We start from the raw sequence: 19,235 nt of genomic DNA on the forward strand, positions 1-19,235 counted from the left end.
GTCTACAACCTGTGTTTCCATTTTCATCCAGCTGGCCATTAATCAAATTCTTTAACTCTAACTGCAGTGTCACCATTTTCCAGTGAAAGTCACACATGCAACTTCTTATCTAGATCAGTGTTTCTCAGCCAGGGTTTCTTGGAACCCTAGGGTACCTCCATGGGTTGCAAGGGGTTTCTTAAGCATTGAGCAGTTTGTGATTCTCAGGTCAGTTTAAGTGACACCAATAATCTTTTTGGCTATCCGTAAAGGTTGACATTTTTCCGAGTGTTCAGCAATATTAGAGACATTCTTCCTGCTGACCACTATGCTATGAGATGTTGATATACTAATTATAATAGGAGTTCCCCAAGAGAGTAATTTCTAAGGTTCCCCCATGCTAAAAAAGTAAGGAAACACTGATCTAGATGATAAATAATTTTACACATTTTGACTTCATATTGTTCTCTTTTTAGATTAAGTCTGGACCAGCAAATCCCACTAAATGCTAGAAAGTGAACCTGAGCTTAAAAAATGTAGATTTTCTAGGAGTGTGAATGCGCGGGTCTCCGTGATGGCAGCGGCTTAACCGAGTTCCCCATCATCCATTGAAAAGACCAGCTAACAGCTGGGCATTGAGGTACATCCACCCCTCGTTTTCACCACCCAATATCCTGGGCATCACTAGCCGCCATAGGTACCCACTCCCAGACTTCTAAAGGAAGCAAGCTAAGCAAGACTGATGGCGCCCATAAGTTCCGCCAGCATGTCTAATGTGTCAGAGGTTTCCTCTTACTAATGGGATGACAACTCTCCCATCTTACCTGAACCTTCAGGCTCAGAGACCAGCAGGGAACTGAGGGATTTTCCCTTACAAAACACAAGGGATGCACTAAAGCAGCATAAGGCTTTACGTAGAGCTCAGGGCTCAAGCAGTCCTTTGCAGGATGATAGGCCTTCTCCATCCCCTGAGAAGGCAGTTCATTCACTGAATTTATTCACGGCCATGGATTCTCAAGCTTCTGATAAAAAGGTACAGCATTTTTCCTCTTCCTTTACTCTGGAAAGCCTGAAATCCAAAATCTGCACTACAACTTGGAGAATGCTGAAAATTGGGCCTGTCGCTCCAACATACGAATTTGTGATCTTCCTGAACTCATTGTAGACCTACCATCTACTATTCTGGCTCTTTTGGAAGAACTTTCCCCTGATATACCTGTGGAACGCCTAAAGATGGATTGTGTTCATAGGGCCCATAGGTCAAACTACTGGCCCTCCTCGTGATGTTTTATTTAAGTTCCATTTCTACCATTCAGAGGAGCTGATACTTCGCTACTCCATCAGGTGTTTGCAGATCTAGCACCCTCAACAATTCAGAAGCCTTTTATTCTAACCCTACAACAACACCATATACAACATCGCTGGGGATTTCCATTCCGGATTTCTTTCCGCTACCAAGGAGAAACATATTTGGTTACCACCCCTGAGGAAGCAGCACACTGCCTACGCGATTTAGGCCTTAATACTCACTCCTCTTCTCATGATCCTGTGGATCCTAGGTCCCCTCGTCGAGATCATACCTTGCCAGCTGAAGATATGCAGGGTCCTGCTACTTGAAATCACCCAGTGGTTTTTTTCTCTGATGTTTTGGATTGTGTACCTGAAGTACCTCAAACTGGTATACGGTCCCCCTGTTCTACCTGAGTGAGAAGAGATGTGTCATGGACCCTGGGTCTATATATAAGTTGATGCACTTTTTTTTTCTTTCTTTTCCATTTCCATGTGTTCATTTGATACTGTATGTTGCTCTGGCTTTTTTCAGCTAGTTTGTGTGTTGTTTTGCATTGGGAAATGTTTTTGATGTTATTGTAAGTGATTATGTAGCCATGATCCTCTCCTCTCCTTGATTTTTCATGATAACATGCATATTTTTTTCTGTTATGTGTACTTATGCAAAGCTAATTGTCTGTTTCCTCCAGGAAATATTGGCGGATGTTATGAACCTCACACAAAGTTTTTTGAGTGTGTTTTTTTATGTTCTTTTTTCTGTGGTGGTGGCCACTGTGTGCTCCCCATCCACCAACTAGTGATGCCAGTTGGGTGTGGCCCACGCTTTTTTCCCACTAAATTAGTGGGTTTTTGTTTAATGCTTTTGACCTGCAAGTCTTGTAATTTTTTAATTTTCTTCTGTTTTCTCTTTCTTCTTCTTTTGTATTTCTGCCTCTCTTTCTTTACCCCCTTCCCATCCCCTCCCTTTTCTTTCCCCAGACTCAATGTGACCTGGCGTTTATTTCAAATGTGGCCTTGGGACATTTCAGTAATGAGCCTTATAGTATGCTGGTTGCCATACCTATCACAATTTTGAGTTTGAATGTGCAGGGGCATTTCGTTATTTCCATTCTAAACGTGCTGATATAATTTGTCTTCATTTTTCGGATACCTCTTGTCCTAAGTGTCGCTCCAACATACGAATTTGTGATCTTCCTGAACTCATTGTAGACCTACCATCTACTATTCTGGCTCTTTTGGAAGAACTTTCCCCTGATATACCTGTGGAACGCCTAAAGATGGATTGTGTTCATAGGGCCCATAGGTCAAACTACTGGCCCTCCTCGTGATGTTTTATTTAAGTTCCATTTCTACCATTCAGAGGAGCTGATACTTCGCTACTCCATCAGGTGTTTGCAGATCTAGCACCCTCAACAATTCAGAAGCCTTTTATTCTAACGCTACAACAACACCATATACAACATCGCTGGGGATTTCCATTCCGGATTTCTTTCCGCTACCAAGGAGAAACATATTTGGTTACCACCCCTGAGGAAGCAGCACACTGCCTACGCGATTTAGGCCTTAATACTCACTCCTCTTCTCATGATCCTGTGGATCCTAGGTCCCCTCGTCGAGATCATACCTTGCCAGCTGAAGATATGCAGGGTCCTGCTACTTGAAATCACCCAGTGGTTTTTTTCTCTGATGTTTTGGATTGTGTACCTGAAGTACCTCAAACTGGTATACGGTCCCCCTGTTCTACCTGAGTGAGAAGAGATGTGTCATGGACCCTGGGTCTATATATAAGTTGATGCACTTTTTTTTTCTTTCTTTTCCATTTCCATGTGTTCATTTGATACTGTATGTTGCTCTGGCTTTTTTCAGCTAGTTTGTGTGTTGTTTTGCATTGGGAAATGTTTTTGATGTTATTGTAAGTGATTATGTAGCCATGATCCTCTCCTCTCCTTGATTTTTCATGATAACATGCATATTTTTTTCTGTTATGTGTACTTATGCAAAGCTAATTGTCTGTTTCCTCCAGGAAATATTGGCGGATGTTATGAACCTCACACAAAGTTTTTTGAGTGTGTTTTTTTATGTTCTTTTTTCTGTGGTGGTGGCCACTGTGTGCTCCCCATCCACCAACTAGTGATGCCAGTTGGGTGTGGCCCACGCTTTTTTCCCACTAAATTAGTGGGTTTTTGTTTAATGCTTTTGACCTGCAAGTCTTGTAATTTTTTAATTTTCTTCTGTTTTCTCTTTCTTCTTCTTTTGTATTTCTGCCTCTCTTTCTTTACCCCCTTCCCGTCCCCTCCCTTTTCTTTCCCCAGACTCAATGTGACCTGGCGTTTATTTCAAATGTGGCCTTGGGACATTTCAGTAATGAGCCTTATAGTATGCTGGTTGCCATACCTATCACAATTTTGAGTTTGAATGTGCAGGGGCATTTCGTTATTTCCATTCTAAACGTGCTGATATAATTTGTCTTCATTTTTCGGATACCTCTTGTCCTAAGTTTTTTGGTAGTTCCTATTCTCAAATTTTTCTAGCAACCGGGCCTACTAAAACGAAGGGTGTACTAATTGGTTTTCAGAATTCACTTCTGTTTACATGTGATTTAGAACTTAAGGATCCAGAAGATATCTTATTTTAGTGGACCAAATAGTGGACCAATGTATGTCAGTTGTGAGCTATTATGCTCCAAGTACCAAACAGATACCGTTTTTTACCCAATTGTTCTCTTTAGGTAAACTGCACCAGAAAGGCACACCTACATTATCTGGAGATTCTAGCATGATTGTTCACCCATCCCTTGACAGGCGTCAGATAACGATAAGCCCCCCCGTTAGCCCATTTTACAAAGATATCATTTGGTGGATTGTTGGAGAGAGCTACATCCTCATAAACAGGACTATACATTTTACTCTCAACCTCACAATACCTGGACTAGAATAGATCATATACTGATCCCCTCACATTTTCTTGCTTCTGCTATATTCTGATATTCTTTCCATCCCCTGGTCTGGTCATGATGCTGTTGTATTATCTGTGTCCACTTTATATGATCGATCAAGGGATTTTAAATGGGCCCTTAATGAATCAATTTTGAGTGACCCGGACGTGACCCTGGAGATCGGCAATGCTCTAAAAGATTTTTTTTCAAATTATTGATACTGAGGATGTTTCTATGGGTACATTGTGGAACACTCATACAGTGGTTATAAAGGGCTGATTAATACAGTTGTCTACCCTTCGGAAGAGGAAGAGGCAAGCCCAGATTGTGGCATTAGACAAAGCAGTTCAGAGTTTATTAGCTTAAATTGAATCTACCCCTAGTCTTTCCCTGCAGAGACAACTGGATAAAGCTAGGCAGGAATTGGATATTTGTCTTTCTGACCAAGCGGACAAGCAAAGTAGATGGACTTGCAATAAGTTTTACACTAAGGGCAATAAACCTGATTCTTTGCTAGCTGATTTACTCAGTCTCCCATCAGACAGTGCCAGGTGGCGCAAGGTGATTGGTCATCCTGGCCATTTAAGGAGAGCCTGTCCATTACACCATTGCCCGATATAGCCTCTGTTACCACAGTGTGCTTGGGTGTGTCTTTGTGTACTTTAAACTTTATCTGCTTGTCATCTCCTCAGTGATCTGGTCTGAACCTAACTCTGATTGAACTCTGCCAGCCCTGACCTCGGATTGTTATTGACCATTCTGCCTGCTGCCTGCCCTGACCTCAGATAACTGGAGTCGGTTGTGGTTTGTGTGCCCAGGCGCATTACAAGCAGACTTTGATTAGGTTAAAAAAATATTAATTTAAAACAGAAAGGTTTTATTTATTACCTTATTGCTGAGAAGGAAAGGAGAAACCATGGAAGGTAATGTATATTAAATTAATCTTCAGTTTTATACTCACAGATGTGTGTACATTAACATTTGCACCCAATGATATAAAGTATTTAATTAAACATTTTTTCAATTCCATTCAAATTTTTATATAAATAACTGATGCGGATCAGTACAATGGCATTCATTTTATTGTGATTTCATTGTAGACCTATACTACGTTACTACAGATATCTTCAAGCTTTTATATTTGCCATTGATGAAATCAATAATAACACCAGTATTTTACCTAATGTAACTCTGGGATATCATGCAACTGATTCTTGCAGCAACACAAATAAAGCCATAGAAAGTGTCCTGAATATCCTATCTGGCCAAAGGCTAACAGTTCCAAACTTTTCGTGCTGGGATTCTCACAAGTTAATTGGTGTGATTGGAGATCAGTCTTCAGAAACATCCTATCACGTGGCTCCAATTCTGAATATGTATGGATACCCTCAGGTAAGCATTATTAAAGGGCATTGGAATCAAAATTCCAAGTTAAGGAAATTAAACAAAAGGAAAAAAAAGGTTTTGTGAAGGTACTTTGCTATAACTGTTGTGCACAGATATTGTACCCTCCACTGTTCTACAATTAGATTTAAATTCAGAAACATGTAGCTTTAATTTTAAGGCTGCCAAATCAGTAACCATCTAGTTCAGTGATGGCTAACCTTTTTGAGCCCGAGTGCCCAAACTGCCGCACAAAACCAAAGAATTTCCTCAAAGTGCCAGCACGTCAATTAAACCTTAATAACAAGATTTTAGTATCTAAAAACTCTTTATAAAGTTGCCTGAACTATGTAACATCATTTTTAAAGGTTGGAATCTTTGTATTGTCAGAGAATCAATTTGATTAAAATCCTTTGGTTTTCATTTCAATTTATTGGCAATTTATAATGTTTTAATGATTTCATTCAATTTAATGAATTTAGGAAGAATTTGATTCAGTTACACAATATATTTTAAATGTATTATTCACATAACATGTCAAATGTATCCTGAGTAAAAAAAAGATAAACTTCTTAGATTCTAGTTAATGTAATGTTAATTATTTAAAGGAATTGATTTTTGCAAGTATCAGTCATCCATATTGTAATGTCCAATCTTGTTGTATTGATTAGATCAGCTATGGCTCAACAGATCCCCTGCTAACAAATAAAAAACTCTACCCATACTTCTTCCAAACACTCCCCAGTGATCAGACCCAGTATCTGGCCATTGCCAAGCTGTTGAAACACTTTGGCTGGACGTGGATTGGCATTATTACATCTGATGATGATGCTGGAGAGAAGCAAAGTCAGGAACTAATCAAACAAACAGCTGAACATGGCATCTGCATTGAGTATATTATTAACTTAGCACCTGGTCAAATCAGGCAAAAAAAAGGTTATAAGGAGAAGAAAAGAAAGATGTTGGATAATTCTTCCTCAAACGTGGTTGTACTTTGCGGCACCATTTCATTGATAACCATTTATTTTCTTGAAAAGTACTGCAGGGTTGGTTATGAGAAAACTTTGGTTGTTTCAGCATATCCACTGCCACAGCTTTTGTTGAATGAAAAAGAGAAAGCTTCTTTTCATGGAAGTTTATTGTTTTCACCAACCACTAAACCAATCCCGGGTTTGAAGACTTATTTAAAAAAGGTCAGCCTAGCAAATAATCTACATGATCATTTACTTGAATTAATTATGGCCTTTTATTTTGAATGCACAACATCTGACACATTAATTAACAGAGCTATTGAGTTCTATATAAAAACTAAACTTTTCAAATGTAACAGCAGTGTTCGATTAGCTAATCTTCCTGATCTTATATACAACACTAATAGTTTTGGAATAACTTACCAAGTGTACAGAGCTGTTTATGCCATGGCATGCGCTTTACATGAGATGAAATCATTTACATCCAGAAATGTTAAACTAAGCAAAAAATATCATAGATATATAATCCGGGTAAGTAAGGCTATAGGGTACGTATGCTGACTGTGGTTTCTGAAGGTACATATAGTCCAAATATATGAGGTACGCTGTTGAAGGTTGCTAGTGTAAAATGTGGATGTAAGAATACCTATTATGAAATTTGGACCAAATAAGAGGTATTTTGTAATTAACAATTGTGAATAGTGAGATATTCTGGGGAAAAGATCAGGACATTATTTGAATCTTTGGAAAGGGATGTGGGGTGTATGTTTAGAAGGGGCAAAAAGCAACCAGATGATTATTTAATGGTGGGTGCAGATTTCTGATTGCTAAATTGAGTTTACCATGCAAACTTTGCCATGGTGCCACAGTTCTCGGAATTGAGTCACATAACTACTCAGAACTGCAATAGAAGTCCACAGATAACTGCCCTCTATCAGGAAGCAGATATCCAATGAATACTGCTCTGATTGTTGTCTAAATGATGAAGGACTCCAAGCCTCACATATCTTACTACTACAGAAGACAATTTTAAATTAGAAATAAGTTTTAGTTCTTAATGGAGTAATGTTTTGTTGACTAATGCCATGTTAAAAGGATAGTCAACTGTGATGGATGAGATTCATTCCGTTAAAGATATGAAGTTGGGCAACACTGCTGGGACCACCTAACGTACACGAACACTAGCAAAGGGACTCCTTCTAGGTTATTCTTTTTCAATAGATATACCTGCTATTTGGTAAGGTGTATAACCCTAATGGGTATACCCAAATGTTCTGTTCTACTGGTGTTCTATTCCCGTTAGTTGTTCTATACTATGATTTCCCTATTGTGGCATCCATGGCTCCTATGTTCCTGGTCATCTTCTAGCTTGCTTCTCTGGCTTCTCCTTGCTTTCATTCTGCATAGACCCAGTTAATTTTCTATGCCTGATTTCTTAGTTAGCTGACCCGTGAGCCCATGACCACGTTCTATCTGACTGTTAACTAGCACTCAGTATTTCCTGACTTCATGTGTTCCTGATGGCATATCTAAACTGAATCCTAACTATCCGTAATATCAGGATAACCCAGACAATGACCCTAACCAACTTTATTCTTGTCATTGCCTTTAACGTAATCTATTCCATCTGGGTAAGTCTTAATGCTAACCCATCTTCCTAACTGAGAACAGCAACTACAGAATGGTTTACCAAACTTATGCCCAGAAAGCTGTGTATTATTTAAGCTTTAAACAAAGAAGGGAGCTTTACGTCCTCTTCTGGATACACAACAAAAAGTGAGTGCAAATTTTTACCAAAGTGAGGGGAAATTCCAGTCAACCACAAATGGTCAAGTAGAGATTGGGAATCCACCACAGGGACACAAAGACGTTTACTGTTTATAATTTAAAACAGAATTGCAAACCAAGAAAATGTTTTTTAGCATATGATTCTTTTAAACAGATATCTGATCTTCCTCACAGGTAGGGCAGGGAAAGTACATCAACGCATTTGTTTGTTTGTGTATGTAATTGGAAATTTACAAAGATCTCCAAAGCTATATGAAACAAATCCTTCCTATTAAAATACATGTTGATTTTTGCAGGAACTTTTACGCAGGGTGATTTTTAAAGATCCTACTGGAAAAACAATTTACTTTAATGAGAAAGGAGAGATGAACACAGTATATTACATCTATAATTATGGTGTTGTTAAAAATCAGTCATATCACTTCCAGCACATTGGTGTATTTGTCCCATCAGCTCCTGAAGGAAAGGATCTTGTTATTGTACAAGATACCATACTTTGGAAACATGCTGAGGTCAGTGTTCTTTTGCCAATACATGCATGTATCTTCAACTTACAACTTACCCCCAGCAGTGAAGATGTAACAATCAGTGCAAGAGCTAATTTTACTTCTGGATGCTTCTCATCAATGTTAAAAAAGACCCCAAGATTCTTGAAGACTAAAACAATAACCCAGGAACTGTATTGGACATACTGTATTTAAATAATGCATTTTGAATGTATCAATATGCTCTAGATCAGGGTTTCTTAGGGTTTTCGCAATCCTTGAAACAACTTTCAGATCTTCAGGGTACCCCTGGCTATAATTACTATCTCCACAACTCACAGTACATTAGTGTGACATTCAATAGGAAGAATGCCTCCTACATTGGTGGTAATTGGGAACATTGCCAACCTCAGCCAAAAAGATCATTTATATCTCCTAAACTGATCTGAGAGACTCAAACTGCTCATTGCTCAAGGAACACCCAACAACTTCTAGAGGAACACTGCTCTATATGATGGCAAGAAAAGAACTCTAATGCTGTGTTTACTCCTGTCTTCTCTGGTGTGTTGGGCCAATGTTCTTTTTTTTAATTTTTTATTAAGGCCACCATTTATTTGGCATATTTATCTGTTAAAGAAACCCATTGTTTTGACATTTCAGAACAGAACCAAAAAATGTTTTAACCTTTATCTGATGTAGCACACCACAATGCTTTTTATGTACTGAACAGGTTCATTTAGGGCCACAGGAAGAGAAAGACAACAATGGGACAGGGTCTAGGCAGCAGTATAATAACACATTGCTTTGATGCTCAGATACACTTTGCCGCACTTTAAAAGGCAGTACCGATCAGAAGAGCTGTTTCTTGATTGGTCATGTAACTGGTACTCTGGGTATAGTTTGGAAGTTTGAGCAGCCATGTGCTGGAGACGTGATTTGATACTGGAATGGAGCAGCAGTGAGTATGACACAGATACAAAATTCGATCATAAACATAAATATAAAGCCCTGTATCCTTCTATTTTTATCTATACCAGCTTCCATGCTTCCAGGAAGGGGTTCCACAAAGGTCTTAAGCAGATCTGCAGAAATTTGTACATATTTGGCCTGATCTATGAAAGCTCTCCAAGGCAGGAAAGGATACACTTTCATCAATAAACCTGGGTGATCCAGAAACCTGAAATGGATTTTTTAAAAGTAATTTGCTATTTTTTAGCAAATGTTTTCAATCCTGGACCAGATCTATGACATGTTTACAGGTTAACCCAGCTTCACTGAGGGAAGAGTATCTTTTTCAGCCTTGGGGAGCTTTCCTAAATCAGACCCAATCTGAGTCAAAAGAGCATTTGTGAGGTCAGATACTGATTGATGAGATCTGAAACTTGATTCTTATTCAAATTTATATCAAAGAACTGAGATTGATGTCAGGGCTCTTTGTGTAGGCCATTCAAGTTCTTTTACATCAAAACACCAAACTCTTCAAACCATGGCTTTCTGAACAAAACTGTGAGCAACTATCTAAAAATGTCATTATAGTATCTTTCACTAAAATACCTAGTTTTTTTTCATTTGGTCAATAGTTAGTATGACCAAAGAAAAACACAAAGTTTGGCTGAACTTGTCAGACCATTTTTGTCTGTCCTGGATGCTGAAAAACAAAAAAAAATGGCAGAAATCTAGTTTAATATTTGCAAAAACAATACCACTGGAATATTGAACAATTTATTTGGATCCCCCTATTTTAATTGAATATTTTTTTTTACATATCTAGGATTTGTGGTGACAGTCTGATTTACTCTTCCAAGCATCCTGTTTTCTTATTCTACTGTTGTTTATTTAGGTTCCCGTGTCTACGTGTTCCGAAACATGTCCTTTAGGTTATAGACATGTCATGAAGAGAGGAATCCACCGGTGCTGCTTCGAATGTTTGCCATGCTCAGCCGGAGAAATATCTAATGAGACAGGTGTAAAGTCTTTTCTTGTTGATTTAATGCATATTAAAGATGATAAAAATTGAGAAACTAAATAAATATATATTTCTGTATTTTTTTCTATTTTTTTAATAATGGTTGGAGGTTAGAACGCTCACCTTTGAAGTGCTAGGTTACATGGTCAAATCTCGGCCAGGAGTCTGTCTATGGTATCCTTCTGTCTGCGTGGGTTTCCTCCAGGTAACCCCATATCCCATAAAAAACATGCAGTTAGGTTATTCGGCTTTCCCTCAAAAATTGTCCTTAGACTGTATTAAAGACATATGACTATGGTAGGGACATTAGGGACATTAGATTGTGAGATTCTTTGAGGGACAGTTAGTGATATGACAATGGACTTTGTAAAGCACTACATAAAATGTTGCCACTATATAAAAACTGGTTATTACTATTATTATTATTATTATTTTTATTATTAATAATAATAATAATAATAATAATAATTACAAAGCCCTGAACATGATACTGCCACTATATTTTTTCTATAAAGTCCCTGAACAGAGTAGTGTTACCAAAATTGGATATTTTTTACATACACTCAAAGCGGACTAAAACTCCAAATTTTTATCGTACATAAAAAAGTGTTAAGCATCTCCCCTTCCCGTCTTGATTGCTGTGGTGATCCAGACAGAATGGGAGCGCAGAGCCTCATGGGATACATAGGTCATGTATACCGGGTGGCTCTGGCTGCTCATTCTACACATGCCCAATATCGCTGAAGGAGCCTTTTCTTTAACCTCTCTGGCGGTCTGATTATGTCAGTTTTTTGGAATGTCAAAGCTGTACATTGTTTTGCATGACAATTTGTTGTTTTATATTGTAGGCCTGTAATTCTTAGAATAACTCACTGAAATCAGTGCAAACAAGGGTCTAGTTTAAATGATTTTCAACTTACTAAGATTATGTCCAGCAACAGTAACAAGAAGATTAAGTGCAATAAATTGAAGTTAATAAAATTCTAAAAAAGCATCTTGAAATTGTGTGAGGTAAGTATAGAGATCAAGTATAGTAATCATAGGGAAGTATGAGCAAGCTGAACAGAATGAGGGTTCTTTTTATACAAACACTGTGAATGTGTTATTCTTATTATTATTAAACAGGATTTATATAGTGCCAACATATAATGCAGAGCTGTACATTAAATAGGAGTTGCAAATGACAGACAGATACAGACAGTGACACAGGAGGAGGAAAGAACCCTGCCCTGAATATTTTACAATCTAGGAGGTGGGGGAAGTAAGACACAATGGGGGGGGGGGGGGGGGGAGTGGGGGGGGGGGGGAGATATGTAGTGGTGGAAGTAGTGACGGTTTTTAAAGATAGAAGAAGACGGGTAGGCAAGTAAAAAAAATGGGTTTTGAGTGCTCTTTTAAATGAGCAGAAAGAAGGAGCATGGTAAATAGGACGAGGAAGACCATTCCAGAGAGTTGGAGCAGCTGCAGAAAAATGTTGGGAGCCGTGCGTGTGATGAGGTTAAAAAAAGTCAGAAAAGTGAAACAAGAACTGTGGAGGGATTTGAAGGCAAAGCACAGGAGCTTGAATATGATCCCAGGGTGAACTGGAAGCCAATGAAGAGAACTACAAAGAGATGCAGCATGGATAAGTCTGGCTGCAGCATCCATAATAGATTGTAGAGAAGAAAGTCAGGTTAGTGGAATACCAGAGAGGAGGAGGGTACAGTAGTCCAGAGGAGAAATGATAAGAGCATGTACAAGGAGTTCGGTGGTCTCTAGGGAGAGGAAGGGGCTAGAGGATTTTTGAGATTTTATACGGGTTGTACCTGGAAATGTTCTGAATATGTAGGGTAAATGAGAAGGCAGAATCGAAGGTGACGCCCAGACAACGTGCCTGAGGGGAGAGATGAATAACAGTGTTGTTAATAGTTGGGATCATTTCAGGGGGATATTTGGAATTTATCCAGGACTTAGGGAGACAAGTCAGGGGTGAACAGATAGATTTGAGTGTCATCAGCATACAGATGGTACTGTAAACCAAAGGAGGTAATGAGGTGTACAGAGAAAAGAGAACCAGTCCAAGAACTGACCCTTGGGGAACACCAACAAAGAGGAGAGTGGGAGAGAAAGAATTATATTTTAAAGAAACTTGAAAGGAGCGGTAGGAAGCAATCCAAGAGCGAGCGGTGTCACTAATACCAAAGGAGCGCATGATTTGTACTAGAAGAGGATGATCAACAAATGTCAAAAGCAGAGGAAAGATCAAGAAGAAAGAGGAGGGAAAAGTTGCATTAAGACTTAGCTCTGATAAGGTCATTGGCCACTTTGGTAAGGGCTGTTTTGGTGGAATGAGTATCTGGAAAGCCAGACTGGAGAGGGTCAAGGTGTTGGTGTTCAGGTAAGTCTTTTGTAGACAAGGTGCTCAAGATGGAAACACATGGGAGAAGGGATATAGGACGGTAGCTAGACAGTAGGGAGGGGTCTAGTGATGGTTTCTTCAGGAGAGGGAGAATATTGGTATGTTTGAAAGTGGAGGGGTAGTAACCAGTAAAAAGAGAGAAGAAGAATATGTTGATTGTTGCCAGGGTGGAGGAATGGGAACGGAGTAGATCAGAGGGAATTGGGTCAAGCAGACAGGTAGTAGATGGAGATGACGATAGAAGAAAGGGGACTTTTTTCAGAGTAACAGGGCTGAGGGAGGCCAGTAATGATTTACAGGTGGAAGGGGTGGATATGGTTAAAGTGGCCCGGTGAGCAGAGACATCATGTCTGATTTTGTCAATTTTATCTCTAAAGTAGGTGGCAATATCTTGGCGATGGAAAGTGGTTGTGGGAGGAGCAGGTGTTAGTTTTAGGGGAGAGTCAAATGTTGAGAAGAGGCTCCGTGAGTTGGAAGTGGAGAAATAATTTTGCACTGACAGTGACACTGACAGTGAGTTCAGTATTTAAGTGTAGTCTGGTGTTGATACTATTCTGGATTACATTTTCAGCTTCTCATTGTAAGCATGACATATTTTCAGCATTTTCAACATCTTCGACATGCTTACAAGGTTAACAGCACAAGTGCAGCACAACAGTAAAAGTGCAGGCAGTGCACTGAACAAAGCTCTAGGGACAAAACTGTGGGATACAGTAATGTAATCAAAATAGTTTACAATGTAATCTGTTTAAATTTCCTGCCAGGTCACACTCATCACACGTTCCATTGATCACGCTAGGGAGGTGAGGCCAGGGGACACAGGGAGGCCGCAGGACGCCACAGGCTAGTGGGGACCAAGTAAGCCCTTTACAATGCCAGCCCTGGGTTAACACTTTCAGTACTGAAAATTAGCCCAACGCTTGTAAACACCACCAGGGAGGTTAACAGGAGAAAAATAATGCTGATGTCACGCATGCGCTGTAAAATCGGCACTCTTTTTTTTTTCCCATCTACATCACCTGATCTAGCACCTGCTCAGTGCAAAATCAGTAACATATGAACAAGAACCTGGAAGGAGACTGAGGAAGTTGGAGGCACCCAACAGTTCCTCTGCGCCAGGTCGAAGAAAGATACCAGGACAATGCGGAACTTAATCAAAGAAACCTCCTGATGGATCGACAGATCTGTGGAGTTAAAGGTAAGTGTGACTTTTTAAAATTTTTAGTTTAGTTCCGCTTTAAAATCACACACCTAAAAACCTTACGATGGCAGTACCTTGCAAATGAAGACCTGTTCATATACCACTCCATGACACCTATCTCCTATCAAAACAGCTTTTCTGTTGAAGGTAATGTCCATTTGTTTTTGTTGATATAAGAGAAAAATATCATGGTGGGTGACAAAACCAAGGAGACCACCCTGGCCTATGCCAAGGCCCAGAGTGATGTCATGATACCAGAACCCGCCCACTCTCCCATCGCAAGTCTGAGCCTGCGATAGGAGAGTTGGCAGGTTGTGTTCAGAGAGACAACCCGCCCACCGCCCTGAGCCTGCAATTTCATACGGGAGATAAAGCCCCCCCCCAACTGGGTCCTTCTCCTGACCCAGCGGAACGGCGGCCCGAACAGAGCCATGGAACACCAAAGAATTCTTTGAAGAATAAGAGTGGGCACGCAAGCCTATATGCAGCCTTTATATATTTATCAGTGCTTACAATTTCTATCAAATTCTATCCAATGTGTCATTTAGTCGTTCATGAAGGGCTTCACTTGTGATAAAGTTGTGAATTGTACAGTGGTGATGAGCTGAGTAGTGTGAGAATCTTCTTAGTTCAGATCTAAGTGGTATATATTGCTTTGAATCCATTTTTTATAATTGGTTCACCCCCACTTGTGTGTAGAAAATAGTAGATTTTTTAATGGAAAAAAATGGCCCATGTATAATGGTAGATCAATGCTGTGAATTCACTTTGTGAATAATCACAAATAGCTTTTCCAATTTTTGCTAATACAAAACTCTATTCCACATACCTATTGAGGGTAAAAATAAATTGTTTTGGGTGGCATGCTTGCACAATTCTGAAATTCTTGACATATGTCAAATTTCTGACCCAATATTCTGTTGTCAAGAGGTAAGTATTCTTACACTTCAGGGCATTCTAGATAAAATACCATCTACCCTATCTGATCCTCTAGTTCCCTGTCCTCAGGCTGCAGTTGCTGCTGAAAATAGTCAGCCATCCACTTTAGGAGGCTGTAGTCAACCCTAATAGGTCTGGTGCTGCTTCTACTGGCACTGCTGTCTAGGAGAATGAGTATCAATGTGATGGAGAAGAGAGAGATTCCTATTTTTAAAACTAATTTCGCTAATTACCAGTAGCAGAAAATGTGGCCTTTGCAAATACTGTATATTGACATTTACTTACAGGCTACTGCCACAAATGCTAACTGTTGAAGGTACCAGACCCTCACAAGAGTGTGGTCGTACCTATGAGGTCATCCCCCCCAAAAAAAGTGCTAGGGTAGGAGACAAGGTTGAGGTCAATGACAAAAGTGTACGGCAGAAAAACTAGTTTAATAGCAAAGGCCAAGAAGAATCAGATTGTAGAAATGTATGTTTAGGAAGACTGACCTCTTTAAAACAATAGAAGTCCATTTTACTGTACTAGTAGTACATATAGGGTAAGCACATGCATGGCAGAGAAGGTACCATATTCATAATACCTTTATGTCAGCTTCAGTCCTACAGTATTATGAAAGAAAAAGACTTGTAAACCATTTACAATGTAAAATTTTATTTGTTTATGTAAATGTAGTAGCAATAAAAAATAACATTATTTTATTTCTGTTGTTGATAATTAGGTTAATTGTATTATTTAATGCTTTACTTTATAGATAAAGGAACATGCCATAAGTGCCCAGAGGACGAGTGGCCAAATAACATGAACAAGTGTAAACCAAAAGCTGTGGAATATCTGTCTTATGAAAATGATACCATAACTCTTCTGGTTTCCATCATCTCTGTGATTCTTTTCATTAAAACTTCTTCTATTTTGTCAATCTTCATTTTATTTCAGGACACACCACTTGTCAGAGCTAATAACCAAAACCTGAGCTTCATTCTCCTGGTCTCCATAATGCTGAGTTTTATTTGTGTGTTTTTGTTTCTGGGCCGTCCAGTACACACAACATGTATGCTACGTCAGACATCATTTGCAATTATCTTTTCGGTTGCCATCTCATCCGTTTTTGCCAAGACTATCATGGTCTACTCAGCATTTAAAGCCACCAAACCCGGAAGTTTGTGGAGGAAATTTATTGGTGTTAAAGTCACCAACTGTGTGGTTCTCTTTTGTTCTTTCATTCAAGTTTTAATTAGTGTTATTTGGTTATCATTTTCTCCTCCATTTCCAGAAAATAATACTCACCTTTATGTTGATAAGATTATCATTATGTGTAATGAAGGATCCATAGTGGCATTTTCCTTGCTATTGGGTTACATGGGGCTTCTAGCAGCCGTGACTTTTATTGTGGCTTTCTTGGCCAGAAATTTACCAGATAGTTTCAATGAGGCCAAATACATCACCTTCAGCATGTTGGTGTTCTGCAGTGTCTGGATCGCTTTTATTCCAACCTATATGAGTGTTACAGGAAAGAACACTGTGCTTGTAGAAATATTTGCTATAATATCTTCTAGCTTTGGCATTTTGGGTTGTATATTTTTTCCAAAATGTTATATCATACTGTTGAGACCTGATTTAAACTCAAAAAATAATTTACTTAAACCGACACATCATAGAAAGAACAACTCTAAACAATATAAAAAAACATAATGAATTATATAGTTTTCTATTAAAAAAGCCATGTTTCGTTACCTGGTTCCCCATCTGGAGACATACTGTACAAGCTCAATTACTGCACTGGCCATAACTAGTCTGTTGCCTAGGATTGCTAGGTGGCCAGTCTACTTTGCCTGACCTGCGTGTAGAGAATGAATTGGGATAAATCCAGTTCAGGTTCACGATGTGCTCTGGGATGACCCTTGCTGGTTCCTTTACATTGACTATTGACATTTTGCTATTATTTGCCCATTTGCAGAAGAGACTTGTGCACACATACACCAATCCTGCTGTTGCAAATATCACTTCAGCTACAAGTACTTGTACCCCTTTATTGTCCCTGTGGTATTGGTTACCACTATCTGACTTACCTAGTCTGAAGAAGCAAAAGAGGGTAAATTTACTGACTTGGACATCCACTTCTAGAGGAAGTAAGGGGAAAGGGCAGGAAGAAAGAGGAAATCTGAAATATTTATGGACGTTTATATTGAGTTCTATGAACAATGTACATTTGTGACCATGGAATTTTATTCTACATTTAAGTGACATGTTTAAATAAATGTTAAACTTAGCCTTTAGTTAAACTTTGCCTCTAAAAACTCAAGTTCCTCTGTATATTTAGTTCTTAGAACTGTAAAAAAATTTTGGTAAAAATGTAAATGTTTATGGATGTGTATACAGGAAGTGCCCGGGTTACATACGAGATAAGGACTGTAGGTTTGTTCTTAAATTGAATTTGTGTGTAAGCCAGGTACATTGTTTTAATAAATGCAATTAGAACAGATGTTTGTCTCAACATATTTTAGGCAGCATGGTGTCAGTTACTGTATAAAATCCTCACTGTGAGCACACACAAAGCAAAAAACAAAAACAAAAAACAAATAGGACCTAGACATTCATTAACTTCTGGAGCAAGTTGTGCTTTGATATGCAAAAAAAAAAAAAAAAACTGCAGAGTTTGCCTTGGTCAACAAAGAGTTACAAGATGTTAAAGATTAGCTCCACTCTTGAGATCACCCACAACCCTTTTAGCAAAAGATTTCTTTTGTAAGTCATACAAACCGCAACCCCCCACCCTCCAAGCCTCCTGCACACGAGGGAGCAGGGAAGCCCTGTTCGTATCTAGAAGTCGTCTGTATGTCGGATGTCCTTAACTCGGGGACTACCTGTATTTAGTTCAAATTAAGTGTGTACATTCATGAACAGAAAATAATAAGATTCAGATTTTAATCACCATTGGTAATCCCACTAGTAAAACATATTCATGTAGACCAGAGGTTTGATTATATTTGCAGTTACACAGTTTATAATTAAGGTGTTTGTTAAATGTATATTTGGTGTCACAATCACTTTGTGTGAACATTGTATAGCAATTAAAAGTTACACTTTATTATTCGCACACATCCTCTATCTTTGACACTATTTACGAGGAATTTGGACAGAGTGAATGAAAGGTGCAGTGGTGCTAGAAGGGGGTAGTAGAAAATGGGTGGAATTGGCTCTTCAATTAGCTCCAGCACATCCAATGTTTATTGGGGCTTTAAAGATTGCAAAAGTTCAGGCAGACCTGCCATTTCCTAAATATGGAGCTGATCATCTTTTAAAACCAAAGCACACTGAAGATGTCATAGAGATGTCATAGAGTAGATGAAAGAGCATTGCCTCTTTCTTCTTGTGTTGTGGTCAGTTGCCCACAGATCGTGTTTGAAGAGGGGAATCTAGGGGTCTGCTTAAAAAGGAGCCACCACACTGTTAGATTGAGTCTTTACAGGACTTGAAGAAAGTTTAAGATAATGATATGGATAATAAAACATGACTGAGTTAAAAAAATAGAAGTGTAACGTCCAATTTTGCATTGTTTATCAAAGAAAAAATGAAAGTTTAACAAATAGACAAAAGAAACATCAAAACAGACAACAATGTAAAGTCAAAATTTAGTTTTGGACTTTGTGAGTTTAACCCTAACCCTAATGAATGGCACATGAGTGATCAGAAGGGGAATAATCTTTCAGAATCTTTTTTTTCCAGATTTTCCTCCTTTAAAATTGGGTGCGTCTTATATTCCGGAGCGTCTTATATGGCGAAAAATACGGTAAATACAATTTTTAAGTGAAATTTTTAAGATAGTATTGGGACAAAGTAAAAGGTCAGTGGCATTACTAAAGATCTATGAGCTCCAAAGCAATTTTCAAAAACACCCTC

The 19,235-nt window shown here is 38.8% G+C and overlaps 1 protein-coding gene across 1 annotated transcript in view; it reads left to right on the forward strand.

The window, feature by feature from the left end:
• Positions 1-17,027, forward strand: part of LOC140327517 (vomeronasal type-2 receptor 26-like) — a 22,175-nt gene extending 5,148 nt beyond the window's left edge. Inside the window, exons 2-4 of the mRNA XM_072406907.1 lie at positions 5,305-5,596; positions 10,672-10,795; positions 16,090-17,027. Of these exons, the coding sequence (XP_072263008.1) occupies positions 5,305-5,596; positions 10,672-10,795; positions 16,090-17,027 (1,354 nt within the window). The remainder of the gene's footprint in view (positions 1-5,304; positions 5,597-10,671; positions 10,796-16,089) is intronic.
• The last annotated feature ends 2,208 nt before the right edge of the window (positions 17,028-19,235 follow it).

The sequence above is a fragment of the Pyxicephalus adspersus genome, chromosome 3 (assembly GCF_032062135.1).
Source record: "Pyxicephalus adspersus chromosome 3, UCB_Pads_2.0, whole genome shotgun sequence".
NCBI lineage: Eukaryota > Metazoa > Chordata > Amphibia > Anura > Pyxicephalidae > Pyxicephalus > Pyxicephalus adspersus.